Source organism: Lolium rigidum, chromosome 1, assembly GCF_022539505.1.
Source record: "Lolium rigidum isolate FL_2022 chromosome 1, APGP_CSIRO_Lrig_0.1, whole genome shotgun sequence".
NCBI lineage: Eukaryota > Viridiplantae > Streptophyta > Magnoliopsida > Poales > Poaceae > Lolium > Lolium rigidum.
In genome coordinates, this window is record NC_061508.1 from 295,826,582 (window position 1) to 295,842,294 (window position 15,713).

General features: G+C 43.8%; 1 protein-coding gene and 1 long non-coding RNA gene across 2 annotated transcripts; one reads left to right on the plus strand and one right to left on the minus strand.

Annotated features, from left to right (window-relative positions):
• Nucleotides 1-3,602: 3,602 nt before the first annotated feature.
• Nucleotides 3,603-4,010, plus strand: LOC124683963 (protein GLUTAMINE DUMPER 6-like). Its single transcript, XM_047218378.1, has one exon. The coding sequence runs from the start codon at nt 3,603-3,605 to the stop codon at nt 4,008-4,010; it is 408 nt and encodes a 135-aa protein (XP_047074334.1).
• Nucleotides 4,011-13,906: 9,896 nt separating this feature from the next.
• Nucleotides 13,907-14,773, minus strand: LOC124683964. The gene is made up of 2 exons (XR_006996869.1): nt 14,286-14,773; nt 13,907-14,163 (listed from the first exon to the last, which is right to left on the minus strand). It is a non-coding gene; the product is annotated as an uncharacterized LOC124683964 (long non-coding RNA).
• Between the last annotated feature and the right edge of the window lie 940 nt (nt 14,774-15,713).

Consider the following 15,713-nt stretch of genomic DNA (forward strand, 5'->3'; position numbering starts at 1 on the left):
AATATCTTTGGCAGTGCAAAATCGTCTATCTATGCAGTTGATGGACGTCGTGACCGCATATCTTTATGGGTCACTAGATTCGGACATTTACATGAAGGTTCCAGAAGGAATCTCTGTTCCGGATGCAAGCACAAAACGCAACATGTACTGTGTAAAACTGAACAAGTCTCTATACGGCTTGAAACAGTCGGGACGGATGTGGTACAACCGACTTAGTGAGTTCCTTCTTCGCAAGGGTTACTCCAACAGTGATGACTGCCCATGTGTCTTCATCAAGAAGTCCTCTTCAGGATTTTGCATCATTTCCGTGTACGTCGATGATCTCAACATCATTGGCAACACACAAGATATTGATGAAGCACGCAATCATCTAAAGACAGAATTTGAGATGAAGGATTTGGGTCAAACCAAATTTTGCTTGGGTCTCCAACTCGAGCACCTTCCCTCAGGTATAATGGTACACCAAGCTGCCTATATCCAGAAAATATTGGAGAAATTCAATATGGACAAATCCTATCCATCTAAAACTCCCATGGTGGTTCGTTCTCTAGACGTAGAGAAAGATCCGTTCAGGCCGAGGGATGATGGAGAAGAGTTGTTGGGACCCGAGGTCCCATATCTCAGTGCCCTTGGAGCGCTAATGTATCTTGCAAGCTGCACGAGACCTGACCTTGCATTTGCAGTGAATCTACTTGCTAGATACAGCGCAGCTCCCACCAAACGACATTGGTCGGGAGTCAAGAATATCTTCCGATATCTCCAAGGCACAAAGGATCTTGGCCTATTCTATCAGTTTCAGAGAAATCTGGACTCCGATGTGATTGGATATGCTGATGCTGGCTATTTGTCTGATCCCCACAATGCCATATCACAGACCGGCTTTGTGTTCCTACATGGTGGAACTGCTATATCATGGAAGTCTTCGAAACAGACTCTAGTTGCCACTTCCACCAATCATTCTGAAATAATTTCATTATATGAGGCATCACGCGAATGCGTGTGGCTTCGCAGAATGATAAACCACATACAACAGTCATGTGGAATCGGTTCTATCGAATCACCTACCATTATCTACGAAGATAATGCGGCTTGTGTTGCACAGATGCAAACAGGATATGTCAAGAGCAATATCACTAAGCATATTGCCCCTAAGTTGTTTTATCCCCATGAACTCCAAAAGGGTGGGGAAATAAACATCTTGCAAGTCAAATCATGCGATAACCTCGCTGATCTATTCACAAAGTCTCTACCAACTTCAACGTTCCAGAAATATATTCATGGAATTGGTATGCGCCGACTTCGGGATTTGCAAGAGTCAGGGGGAGTACCTTCCTGAACTATTCCTGTTCAAAGCATCATATTACACTCTTTTTCCCTTTATGAGTTTACTTTACAGGTTCTCATAAAGGTTTTTAATGAGGTAATATCAACATAAGATTATATGTCATATTTTCTGTTTTCCCCACCGGGGTTTTTAGGAAAGTATATACGACATATTTATTGCCCTCTAAATTCTATGGATATACTTCATATCGAGTTAATGGAGGCAGTAATCATTATATGTTGGATCATTTTCTCCTTATTTTCCCACAGGGTTTGAAGGAGTTTTACCAGCATATCCTACACTACTTCTCATATTTTTCCCACAGGGTTTTTGGAGAAGATTATTCCAAGGATGATCAATCACAAGTACAAGGAAGGATTAGGGGGAGTGTTAGGATTTAATTAGTTTACTTAATTAAAGGGAATCCTCCCTATGTAACCGTCGTCGTGCGGTTGCTTCGACAACCGACGCGACGCTCCCTCACACCCCCACGATCAGTCGCGTCTCCTCTTCGCGACGGTTGACCTTGTATAAATACCCGATTGTCAATGGAATAAAGAACACAGTTGATTCATTTGCTTCTCTCTCGATCGCTCTCAGTTTTCCTTCGAACACGGACCATGCGCCGATAATGAAATGAAGCATGCATGCATACATACCACGTGGGAAATTAGGGACGATGCCATCAGGCGGCCGCCGCGCGTACGCTAACTTTTACCTCCGTTCCGTTCCGAAATACTAACATTTTATAAAAAAAAATTATATTTTAGAATGGAGGTGGTAGTACGAATTAGCTCCTACCATGAATAATTTTATTCTACTCCCTCCATTTGACCAAGTTTTTACATAAAAATAGCAACATATATAATATTATATTATTATATTATTAAGCTATATATCCAGATGTATCCAGTGATATTAATTTAGTGTTATAAATGAAACTACACATTTTCAAGTGAGTTGGTCAAAGTTAATTAAGTTTGACTTACGACATATTTACATGCATATTTATTTGTGTACGGAAAGAGTAACCGAGTGACAACGAATTAGAGCATCCCACTCAAGTCGGTTATTGGTGGATACAAAAGAAGTGTCTGCCCATCGATCCAACTCAAGAGGGTTATTGTAGAGCTCACCCTCCACGACGACGGCCTGGTGGTGCTGAAGAAAAAGAACACAATGGGCTTCGAGAACACAAGGGGTTGCCTAGGTGCACCCTCGGTGCCGTCATACAGAGAATATCTACCACGAGGAAGCTCCACTTGTGCTCGTCATCTTTGTGCTAGCCAATCGACCCCAGTGCCATGCTTTCCACATTTTTGTGCTAGCCATTTTTGTCGTATCATTGGCCAAAAAAAGGAGCCGAGGCTCCCGACGAAGAAGCCCTCCGAGAAGCAGAGATGGGAGGTGTACGCCCGACGTTAGAAGATGTTGCGGTGAATATCCTCCCGTGCGGAGCGCCAATCTCTACCATTACTCTCGCGCGTTTGCGTTCTCGAGTCTCTGCTTCTCATTCTCACAAAACGCATGCAAAACCTGCATGGTCCACATTGCGCAGAAGAAACCTCCAGAGCCTTAGGTATATCACCATATATCATTTGACTTCTTTTGTTTCGATCTGTCATACGGTACTCCCTCCATTCACAATTACCTAGTAGCATTCTAGGTTTAGTCAGAATTAAAATTTCACCAAGAATAGAATAAAAATATTAATATTCAAAATACAAAATGCATATAATTTGAAAATATACTTTATAACAATTATAATACAATAAATTTCAGATTATAAATGTTGATATTTTCCTAAATATTTGATTTAATTTTATGGAGTTTGAATTTGACTAATTTCAGAACACAAGATGATTGTGAACGTAGTAGAGTACCATCTCTGATGGTCCCCGCTAGCTGTCTCGAAAGGCCAAACCAGCAGCCCGTGCGGCCGAAACCTAGCCGCCGCGGCAGCTTGGTAGCTGTCGTCCTCTGCATGCGGCCGCGTCAGCAGAAAGAAACCAAACCCAGCAAGAACAGCAGCAGGAGCACCTGGGGGAGGCACGCACCCAAGCTCCAGCGCGCGGTTTCTTTTCTCCGCTCCCCTCCCCGTCCCCGCCCGCCGCCTATATATAGCTCCTTCATCTACCCTCTCCTCGGTCGCAGTCTCACAGCTAGCATCCAGCAACAGAGAAGAAGAGAAATATTGAAACCACTCTGTAGTGTTCACGCAGAGAGTTCTGCTAGAGAAGAAGATAAAGGAGGCACAAATCCGTGTGTTTCATTCATCATGAGGCCGGTGAGAGAAGGCGCGGCGGTGCTGGTGGGCGTCGGCGGCGGGGAGGCGGCGTCAGCAGCGGCGGCGCACACGCACCCGGATCTGTGGAGAACGCCGACGCCTTACCTCTTCCTCGGCTTCGCGCTCATGATGGGCCTCATCGCGGTGGCGCTGCTCGTGCTCATCTGCACGAGCCGCAAGCCCTCCGGCTCGTCACGGCGCGGGAGCGGCGCCACGGCGGAGTCGGCGTCGGCGCGGGGAGCGAAGATGGCGCCGCTCGACCGGGAGCCAAAGGTCGTCGTCATCATGGCTGGGGACCAGATGCCGTCCTTCATCGCCAGCGCCAGGCCGTTCGCTTTCGGTTTCGCCACCGTCGCCGTCGCTGATGCCGGCGAGCAGCGCAAGGCGGAGGTGGCTTAGGAGCGTCGCGCCGCGCCGCGTGCCCGTGAGGGACGCGGGACCAATTTTGCTCGTGAGGTTTCTAGGATTACCCCTGCGAAATTTTGTCTCTAATGGTAGGAAGCAGGGACGATGAAAGTTCTCTAGTTTTGAGTTTCTTGGTGAGGTAGCGAGCGTGATGCCAGCGCTCGGCGGCGTCGAGATCTGCGATTGTGAAATCGAATGAAGTTTTTGCTAGATAAATGCCTGATGCCTGCTCTGCTAACCGCCAATCCGTTTCGAGATCATTTTTTGCTTCAAGTTTCTGATTAATTCGTGACTAAGCATTAACGACCTAGCTCCAGATTGATCTGTTATGCTAACACGGAAAAGTTTGTGCGATATGACACACAGCGCACTGGCCCACTTTTTTTGTAACTTACCTGGTGGACATGGAGTGCATGCTGCATGCCACTGCCGGTTGCAAGCAAGTTGAAACGTACTCCAATACGGAATGTAGTACAGTACCGTACAGTCTGTACTACAATACAGCAAACTTTTTGTTGTTTTTTCTTGAACACAAGTAACTGCACAAAAAGAAATTAGTACTAGGGGTAGTGCACAACAGCAGGAGCAGGAGTACATCAAGTTAATTCAAAAATGTCCACGGTGGGGCAGCTGAAACAACCTGTCATGTGTGCATCTGATGTATTCCCTCCGTCTTACGAAGATTGTTTGAAACTTATTAATATTTTGATAAATTTTGATAAATCTGGTAGTACAACTTTCATAAAACGAAGGGAGTAGATCACTCACTATTTTGCGTTGAATGACCACAAATATGCAAAAGAGAACTGCATTTGTCCTGCAGTGGTAACGAAGGTCGGGGTGGCGAGGGCTGAATGAAAACCATGTACTAGGCGACTATAGCTAGCGCGTCCTTAGAATTTATGCAACATATAGTATGCGCTTTAGCAAGCCTAGGTTCCATCACCACTATTTTGTAACTAAGGTTACTTTTAGAGGACCAAATAAAAATAGGTATTCCCTACATTCGCTATTATAAATTTGTTGCGGTCAGAAACCCACCGGCGAGCAGCGACGGGCAACACAGTAGAGCCGGGAGGCTCCCAGGACTGCGGCTGGCCCTGGTCCCTCGAGCGACGGCCCGCAAAGCCTCGACACACACATCCGATGCTGGTGCAAGGGCGTGCCACCTGACCTATACCTGGTCAGGAAGGTAATGGATTTGCTTCGCTTACACTAGTAGGAAAATGCTTATAGGTGGAGCTTAGTTCTGTGGCGCACCAAGAAAACTGCGCCACAGAAAGTTTTTTTGTGGCGCACGAGACTGTGTGCGCCACAAAACTAGCTTATTTTTGTGGCGCATTGCTGAACCTTGCGCCACAGAAACTATGTGGGGCCCACATCCTGGCACTCTCAATTATTAGCGTAGGTATTTCTGTGGCGCACACGGCCTGCTGCACCACAGAAATAACTATTTACGTGGCGCACTTGCTGCGGTGCGCCACGGAGTTGTTGATTCCGTGGCGCACTTGAGCCGGTGCGCCACGTAAATAGGGGAACTTATATTATCCCCGTACCCCTCCCCGCGCCCTCATCCCCTCTACCGCCGCGCCGCCTCTCTCCCTTCTTCCCCTCCGATCCGTACCAAGGCGCGCCGCCATGGTCGTCGCCGTCGCCATCGCCGCCGCCTTCCTCCGCGAGGGGCGCATGCCCCCACGCTCCACCCATCCCCGCCAGCAGCAGCACATGCCGCTGCGGCGTGGAGGAGGAGGGGCCAAGGCGTGCAGGAGGAGGGTCCGGCGCCGCCGCATCAAGGAGGAGGCCGAGCCGCCGCGTCCTCCACCTCCTCCACCCCTGCCATCGTCGTCAAACTCCTCCTCCACCCCTGTTTTCGGTGAGCTCCACCTCGCCCTCCCCTCCCTCTTCCTCTCCCGCGCGAGCACAAGGTGCTCGATGAAATGCTCGGATGCTTGTTTCTCGGTATCTCCTCAATGCGAGAGGGGGAGAACTCGCTATGGTAGCTGAATCCATGCAATTGCTTGGTTACGGACATTGGGTGATTCAATCTTCACCTTTGCCAGGTTGCAATTGATGTCTAATGCAATTGTAATTAATCGCTTATCACCTTGTATGTGCACGGGGATTGAATTATGATCCCATTGCTTGCGGTTGTTGCCTGTCAAGAAGCTGCATGAAAGCCTTGATTGCTTTACTCGAAGCTTTGGCTTTAGTAAAGTGTCATGTGCAGAGTCATGTCTGCTATTGCTTGATTAATTGCTGCTATGCTTGTTACTGGTGGAGCTATAGTTGATTAATTGGTGCTATGTTTGTTACTGATGCTGCTATATTGCTTGATTAATTGGTGCTATGCTTGTTCTTATTAATGAACCATGTGTTGGTGATGATTCAGTTAAACTAAATGGATTTGATTTGTTTTCCAACCTTTGTTGGAAACAAATCCAAAGTTTGAACCTGTATAAGGTGATGAGGACTTGTTTACTGGTGTGGATTGCTTATGTTATCCAAATAGATATATTCACAGTAGGGAATCATGTAAATGAATGCCACTATGGTATCCTTTGAAGAAAATAGGAAGTTTCTGATGGTTTAAAAGACTAGGTGATGCTAGGTTATTCAGTTGGATGTCAAGTTTGGTTTTATCTGGTTAACATGGATTGGCTATGTGCTCTTGCTTACTTATGCATATCCATCTCTACTGGATTGACTAGCTCATGCTTGGCCTCTCTCTTGCCAGCATCACTTTGTTACTACCAAGTGATGAGTAATCCCTTATGGACCCTAGATTTGTTTTGAACTCAACTGAATAATGATATATTTCTTTTTCTTGTTGGCTTTGATGAAATTAGAGATATCCACAGTAGGGGATCATGTAAATGAATGCCACTGTGGTATCCTTTGAAGAAAATGGGAAGTTTACGATGGTTTAAAAGACTAGGTGATGCTAGGTTATTAAGTTGGTTGTCAAGGTTGGTTTTATCTCGGTTAACTTGGATAGGCTATGTGTTCTTGCTTACTTATGCATATCCATCTCTACTGGATTGACTAGCTCAGGCTTGGCCTCTCTCTTGCCAGACATCACTTGGTTACTACCAAGTGATGAATAATCCCTTATGGTACCCCGAGCTTTGTTTTGAACTCAAGCGAGTAATGATAAATTTCTATTTCTTGTTGGCTTTGATGAAAATAGAGATATCCACAGTAGGGGATCATGTAAATGAATGCCATCTGTGGAATCCTTTGAAGAAAAAGGACTGTTTCGATGGTTTTAAAAGGCTAGGTGGTGCTAGGTGATTAAGTTGGCTACCAAGACTTGTCTCATCCGGTTAGGTTGGGATATGCTATGTGTTGTTGCTTGTTTAGGCATATCTATCACTTACTTGGATTTACTTGGTTCTTGATTGGCCTCTCTTTTGCCGAGCATCACTTGGTCTATACCAAGTGATGAATAATCCCTTTGGAGCATCTGCTCCATGCATGCTATGTGTGTTTGAGCATCTTGACTTATGTCACCATGGTTGCTGGTTTGGTGGTGTTTTTGTACTTGTTGATGATTAGATGGTTGGTTGATCACTCGTACACTCCGGGGTGTCGCTAGTGAGCCTGGTGTGATGGCAAAAATATCAATCTCTTGTGCATCCTACCTGGCCTCACTGACGCCATCCCGGGATGTTCATATTTGTTTCGACCAACAAAGTATGAGGCATTCCATTTAGTTCATACTAGCTACTTCTTAATTGCATTGGCCTTTCTTCCATTCTAGTGCCGATGATTAAATTGTTTGGTCACTTGTACACTCCGGGGTGGGGCCACCGAGCACGGTGCGATGGCACAAATATCAATCTCTTGTGCATCCTACCCGGCCTCGCGACCCCATCCACGAATGTTAATATTTCTTTCGACCAACAAAGTATGAGGCATATGATATCTAGTTGAGATACCACTTGGCTCTTTCTTCCATTTTAGTGCCGATGATTAGAATGTTTGGTCACCTATACGCCGCAATATACTTTGTAGACGAGCCCCCTTTCCCGGCCGCCGTTCCGTGAACGAGTCCTTGATGAGACAACAACGCCGACATGCCTCTCCGGCGCAGCACCACTTTCTTCTCTCGCCGTCCGGTACGTGAACGAGTCCTTAATGCCAAGACGGTGCCAGCCTCCCTAGCATCATGCCGACCCCGTTGTCGCGCTTCGGGCCGTGTCGATCACGCGCCCTGCACTCTTTGCCTTTTGCCCGGTGAACGAATAGACTAATCGTTGGAATAAGGAAGCCGATGACGGCCGATCGCAATTTAATCTTGCGACCGGCTGTCATCGGTTTCCTTATTCCAACGATCAGCCTATTGGTTCACCGGCAAGAAGGCGAACGATGCGGGCGCGGGACACACGGCTTGAAGCGCGGCAACACGGCCCGGCATAATGCTGGGCAGGCCGGCACGGTCTTTGCATCAAGGACTCGTTCACGGGACAGCGAGGGACTGGCGTGGTTCTGCGCCGGAGATGCAGATCGGCGTTGTTGTGTCGTCAAGCACCCGTTGACGGAACGCCGACCGGGGAAAGGGGCCCTTACGCAAAGTATACGGCGGTGTATACTGCAACTATGATTTCTGACCATAGTATTTGTGTTGACCAACAATGTATGAGGCACATATTCTATTTTGTCATTCCATTTGCTTTGAGATTTTCAAAATGTCGATGATTAAAATGTTTGGTCACCGTACACTCGGGGGTGGCGTAAGTGAGCCTGGTAAGATAGCACAAATATCAATCTCTTGTGCATCCTACCTGGCCTCGCTTACACCATTGATACGCCTCCGATGTATCGATAATTTCTTATGTTCCATGCCACATTATTGATGTTATCTACATGTTTTATGCACACTTTATGTCATATTCGTGCATTTTCTGGAACTAACCTATTAACAAGATGCCGAAGTGCCGATTGCTTGTTTTCTGCTGTTTTTGGTTTCAGAAATCCTAGTAAGGAAATATTCTCGGAATTGGACGAAATCAAAGCCCGAGGGCCTATTTTTCCACGAAGCTTCCGGAAGTCCGAAGGAGAGACGAAGAGGGGCCACGGGGAGCCAAACCCTAGGGCGGCGCGGCCCCCCCCTTGGCCGCGCGGCCCTATGGTGTGGGGCCCCCGTGCCGCCTCTTGACCTGCCCTTCCGCCTATAAAAAGTCTCCGTGACGAAACCCCCAGTACCGAGAACCACGATACGGAAAACCTTCCAGAGACGCCGTCGCCGCCGATCCCATCTCGGGGGATCCAGGGGATCGCCTCCGGCACCCTGCCGGAGAGGGGAATCATCTCCCGGAGGACTCTACGCCGCCATGGTCGCCTCCGGTGTGATGTGTGAGTAGTCTACCCCTGGACTATGGGTCCATAGCAGTAGCTAGATGGTTGTCTTCTCCCCATTGTGCTATCATTGTCGGATCTTGTGAGCTGCCTAACATGATCAAGATCATCTATCCGTAATTCTATATGTTGCGTTTGTTGGGATCCGATGAATAGAGAATACTTGTTATGTTGATTATCAAGACTTTGTCTATGTGTTGTTTATGATCTTGCATGCTTTCCGTTATTAGTAGATGCTTTGGCCAAGTTGATGCTAGTAACTCCAAGAGGGAGTATTTATGCTCGATAGTGGGTTCATGCCTCCGTGAATCTGGAGGAGTGACAAGAACCACTAAGGTTATGGATGTCTTGTTGCCACTAGGGATAAAACATTAGTGCTATGTTCAAGGATGTAGTCACTAGTTACATTACGCGCAATACTTAATGCAATTGTCTGTTGTTAGCAACTTAATGCTGGAGGGGGTTCGGATGATAACCTGAAGGTGGACTTTTTAGGCATAGATGCAGTTGGATGGCGGTCTATGTACTTTGTCGTAATGCCCAATTAAATCTCACTATACTCATCATAATATGTATGTGCATTGTCATGCTCTCTTTATTTGTCAATTGCCCAACTGTAATTTGTTCACCCAACATGCTTGCTTGTCTTATGGGAGAGACACCTCTAGTGAACTGTGGACCCCGGTCCAATTCTCTTTACTGTAATACAATCTACTGTAATACAATCTACTGCAATACTTGTTCTACTGTTTTCTGCAAACAATCATCTTCCACACAATACGGTTAATCCTTTGTTACAGCAAGCCGGTGAGATTGACAACCTCACTTGTTTCGTTGGGGCAAAGTACTTTGGTTGTGTTGTGCGGGTTCCACGTTGGCGCCGGAATCCCTGGTGTTGCGCCGCACTACATCTCGCCGCCATCAACCTTCAACGTGCTTCTTGGCTCCTCCTGGTTCGATAAACCTTGGTTTCTTTCCGAGGGAAAACTTGCTGCTGTGCGCATCATACCTTCCTCTTGGGGTTGCCCAACGAACGTGTGAAATACACGCCATCAAGCTCTTTTCTGGCGCCGTTGCCGGGGAGATCAAGACACGCTGCAAGGGGAGTCTCCACTTCTCAATCTCTTTACTTTGTTTTTGTCTTGCTTAGTTTTGTTTACTACTTTGTTTGCTGCACTAAATCAAAATACAAAAAAATTAGTTGCTAGTTTTACTTTATTTGCTATCTTGTTCTCTATATCAAAAACACACAAAAAAAATAGTTTACTTGCATTTACTTTATCTAGTTTGCTTTATTTACTGTTGCTAAAATGGCCAACGCTGAAAATACTAAGTTGTGTGACTTCACAACCACAAATAATAATGATTTCTTATGCACACCTATTGCTCCACCTGCTACTACAGCGAGAATTCTTTGAAATTAAACTCGCTTTCTTGAATCTTGTTATGCGAGAGCAATTTTCCGGTGTTAGTTCGATGATGCTGCTGCCCATCTTAATAATTTTGTTGAACTATGTGAAATGCAAAAATATAAAGATGTAGATGGTGATATTATTAAACTAAAATTGTTCCCTTTCTCATTAAGAGGAAGAGCTAAAGATTGGTTGCTATCTCTGCCTAAGAATAGTATTGATTCCTGGACTAAATGCAAGGATGCTTTTATTGGTAGATATTATCCCCCTGCTAAAATTATATCTTTGAGGAGTAGCATAATGAATTTTAAACAATTAGATACTGAACATGTTGCTCAAGCTTGGGAAAGAATGAAATCTCTGGTTAAAAATTGCCCAACCCATGGATCGACTACTTGGATGATCATCCAAACCTTCTATGCGGGACTAAATTTTTCTTCGCGGAATTTATTGGATTCAGCTGCTGGAGGTACCTTTATGTCCATCACTCTTGGTGAAGCAACAAGGCTTCTTGATAATATGATGATCAACTACTCTGAATGGCACACGGAAAGAGCTCCACAAGGTAAGAAGGTAAATTCTGTTGAGGAATCCTCTTCCTTGAATGATAAGATTGATGCTATTATGTCTATGCTTGTGAATGATAGGACTAATATTGATCCTAATAATGTTCCATTAGCTTCATTGGTTGCACAAGAAGAACATGTTGATGTAAACTTCATTAAAAATAATAATTTCAACAACAATGCTTACCGGAACAATTCTAGTAACAACTATAGGCCATATCCTTATAATAATGGCAACGGCTATGGTAATTCTTATGGAAATTCTTACAACAATAATAGGAATTCACCCCCTGGACTTGAAGCCATTCTTAAAGAATTTATTAGTACACAAACTGCCTTTAATAAATCTGTTGAGGAAAAACTCAATAAAATTGATATTCTTGTTTCTAGAGTTGATAGTCTTGCTTCTGATGTTGATCTTTTGAAATCAAAAGTTTTGCCTAATGAGAATTATCATGATAAAATTACTACTACAGCAAATGCCATTCAAGTTAGAATTAATGAGAATATAAGATTAATGGCTGAACTGCGTGCTAGGTGGGATAGAGAAGAAAATGAAAAACTAGCTAAAGAGAAGAATATAGCTAAAGTTTGGACTATTACCACCACTAGTAATGCTAATGCTACACATGTTGCTGCACCTCCTACTCATACTAATAAAAGAATTGGTGTTAGCAATGTTTCCACTTCTAATGCAAAGCGCGAAAAACTGCCTGAAACTGCTAAAGCTGCTGAAACTGCATGTGATAAAGCTGCTGAAATTTTTTCCAACATTGGGGATGATGATCCCATTGCTTTAGATTATAATGGTTTGAATTTTGATGATTGCCACATCTCTGAAGTTATAAAGTTCTTGCAAAAACTTGCTAAAAGTCCTAATGCTAGTGCTATAAATTTGGCTTTCACGCATCATATTACAAATGCTCTCATAAAAGCTAGAGAAGAGAAACTAGAGCGCGAAGCCTCTATTCCTAAAAAGCTAGAAGATGGCTGGGAGCCCATCATTAAGATGAAGGTTAAAGATTTTAATTGTAATGCTTTATGTGATCTTGGTGCAAGCATTTCTGTTATGCCTAAGAAAATTTATAATATGCTTGACTTGCCACCACTGAAAAATTGTTATTTGGATGTTAATCTTGCTGATCATTCTACAAAGAAACCTTTGGGTAAAGTTGATAATGTTCGCATTACCGTTAACAATAATCTTGTTCCCGTTGATTTTGTTGTCTTGGATATTGAATGCAATGCATCTTGTCCCATTATATTGGGAAGACCTTTTCTTCGAACCGTTGGTGCTACTATTGATACTAGATGATACCCCGCGCGTTGCTGCGGGACTTTCTACCCCCTCTAATAAATTTCGATGAAAAGTATACACCGAAACTAAATATGACAATCAAAGATCAAACAACATATGGAGCAACTTCAAGGAAAACAAAAAAGAACATTTTCAACAGAATACACCCACACTCATGCGTGTAAGTACGAAATTTATTTCCGAATACTTATATGTACATGTGATTACAAACTTTTTGAGATGACACTATCATGAAGTACAAAATTTATTTCCGAATACTGATATGTACATGTATTCCTGATATGTACAAAATTTATTTCTGAATACTGATATGTACATGTATTCACTTTGGCTTATAAGAGCATTGAAACCATTCTTATTTAGTCACCAAGCAAGATGTGAGCAGCCTGCTGATGTTGTAAATACCCGAAGGTGCCTACAAATACATCTGAATGTGCGATGAAATACATAAAGCTGTTTAGAGCTTAATATTGCCAAGGAAGCAGAAATATCCACAAATATAAGTAATAGAGAAAATAATGATTTAATTATTATGGCAAGAGATCTATTTCAGAAAGCATACAACTGCAAATCATACATTGTTGCTGACAAAATTTACTGAATAGAAAACTTCTCTCTTATTAATTCTAAAATAGGAACAATAAAGAATCAGCAAGCGAAGTGAGATGTGCATTTTACATGAGTCATATGATCCAAGCTAAAAAAAATCATGATAACAGGCAGCTAATATTTCCGGGCTATAGGAATATACAGAACAATTTTGTTACTTACCTGGGTTGTGCTTGGCTGTCTAATAATAAGAAAAACTTTGGGAAATTAAAATAAGAACTAACTTTGGGAAACTAAAATAAGTACTAACTTTGGAAAAATGACCTGAAGGAGTCTTCATAGGTATTCTGAATGTTTTTGTTCGTAACCACTCGTTTAAGATCTCCGATGAGTGGGGGAGGCTGCAACACCTTCAGGTAAAGCTGAGGCCATGACCGTGCGGAAGCAGATGATTGGAGAATCGGAAAGAAACTTTAAACATGAGCTGTTCATGGTGTCCCATTATGTTAAGAACAATGTCCACAGTGCTCAAGGATGGCTTCACAAATCTGATGTAACTATTTCTCTTGTTTTGTCTTGCATGCCTTGTAATAACAGTCTATTCGCAATAGGAAAAGTAAGACAATTTGGTACTGTTTACAGTCAAAGTGCACTACTGAATTCCAACTCTCGTGGCTCCATTCACCATAACAATATATGGTTCCGTGTTGTAATATGAGAAATCAGTACCACGAATTGACAACAATTCAGAAGACCATTCGATACAGGCACCGTGAGGTGGAAAATAACACAGAACACACAGTCATCTATGGAATAATTACAGAAGGCATTGAAGTATACAATCCACAATTCTCCATGATAATTTCACGGTAAAGTAGCAGGACAATTCCACAGGATTGAAAATATAGCCATATATCCAGCGATGGAGGAATCAGTAAGACGTGCTGCATCAAAACGTCAGTTTAATCTCGTCAGGGAGGCATCCGTTTATGTGTAGTAACAGACTACACAGATATGAAAATAACTGCAAGTGAATTTAAATTAAGAGATCTAATCGGGGATTAACCTGCCCAGAGGTGTTTTGTGATGGAGATGCGAGAGACTGAGAGTCGATGCCACACGACTCATCAAGCGCTTCCCTTGTGCTCAGGGAGGTAGGTACCAGCTCCTCCAGATTCGCCTCTCCATCGCGTTGGTGCTGAGGCCATGGGAGCGGTACCAGCGGGAAAGAGGCGGACGGGTAGTAGACGATGGAAATGGATGGAGCACAGATCCGTCGCTTAAAAAGCTTAAATAGAGAAGGGAGGATCCATCGGTTACTCTTGCATTCACTTGGTGGGGAAGATGAGGAGAGGAAACTGATTGGTTATGGAGAAGACGAAGAGCAACCGACTGCCAAAGAATTCAATCGGGACAGGTCAAGGAGCAACACTGCGGGAGATCTGGAAAATGAATTGACGACGACACGCCTCGACCCCATGTGGAAAAAATGTGGGATGCGAGACCGGAAGGGAGTGGGGAGAGACGCTACGCGCGACGTGTGGGCAAAAAACTGATGACGTGGCCTCATGAGAAGAGAACAAAATCTTGTAGTGGGGGTCTCCTATTTAGATATAAAAGATGAAGAAAGGTAATGTTAAATATCAATTTCCTCTCAAGAAAGGTATGGAACACTTCCCTAGAAAGAGAATGAAGTTACCTTATGATTCTATCATTAGAACAAATTATGATGTTGATGCTTCATCTCTTGATGTCACTTGATACAAACTTTCTGCGCCTAGCTGAAAGGCGTTAAAGAAAAGCGCTTATGGGAGACAACCCATGTTTTTACCTACAGTACTTTGTTTTTATTTTGTGTCTTGGAAGTTGTTTACTACTGTAGCAACCTCTCCTTATCTTAGTTTTGAGTTTTGTTGTGCCAAGTTAAGCCGTTGATAGAAAAGTAAGTACTAGATTTGGATTACTGCACAGTTTCAGATTTCTTTGCTGTCACGAATCTGGGTCTATCTCCCTGTAGGTAGCTCAGAAAATTATGCCAATTTACGAGCATGATCCTCAGATATGTACGCAACTTTCATTCAATTTGAGCATTTTCGTTTGAGCAAGTCTGGTGCCATTTTAAAATTCGTCAATACGAACTGTTCTGTTTTGACAGATTCTGCCTTTTATTTCGCATTGCCTCTTTCGCTATGTTGGATGAATTTCTTTGATCCACTAATGTCCAGTAGCATCATGCAATGTCCAGAAGTGTTAAGAATGATTGTGTCACCTCTGAATATGTCAATTTATATTGTGCACTAACCCTCTAATGAGTTGTTTCGAGTTTGGTGTGGAGGAAGTTTTCAAGGATCAAGAGAGGAGTATGATGCAACATGATTAAGGAGAGTGAAAGCTCTAAGCTTGGGGATGCACCCGGTGGTTCACCCCTGCATATATCAAGAAGACTCAAGCGTCTAAGCTTGGGGATGCCCAAGGCATCCCCTTCTTCATCAAC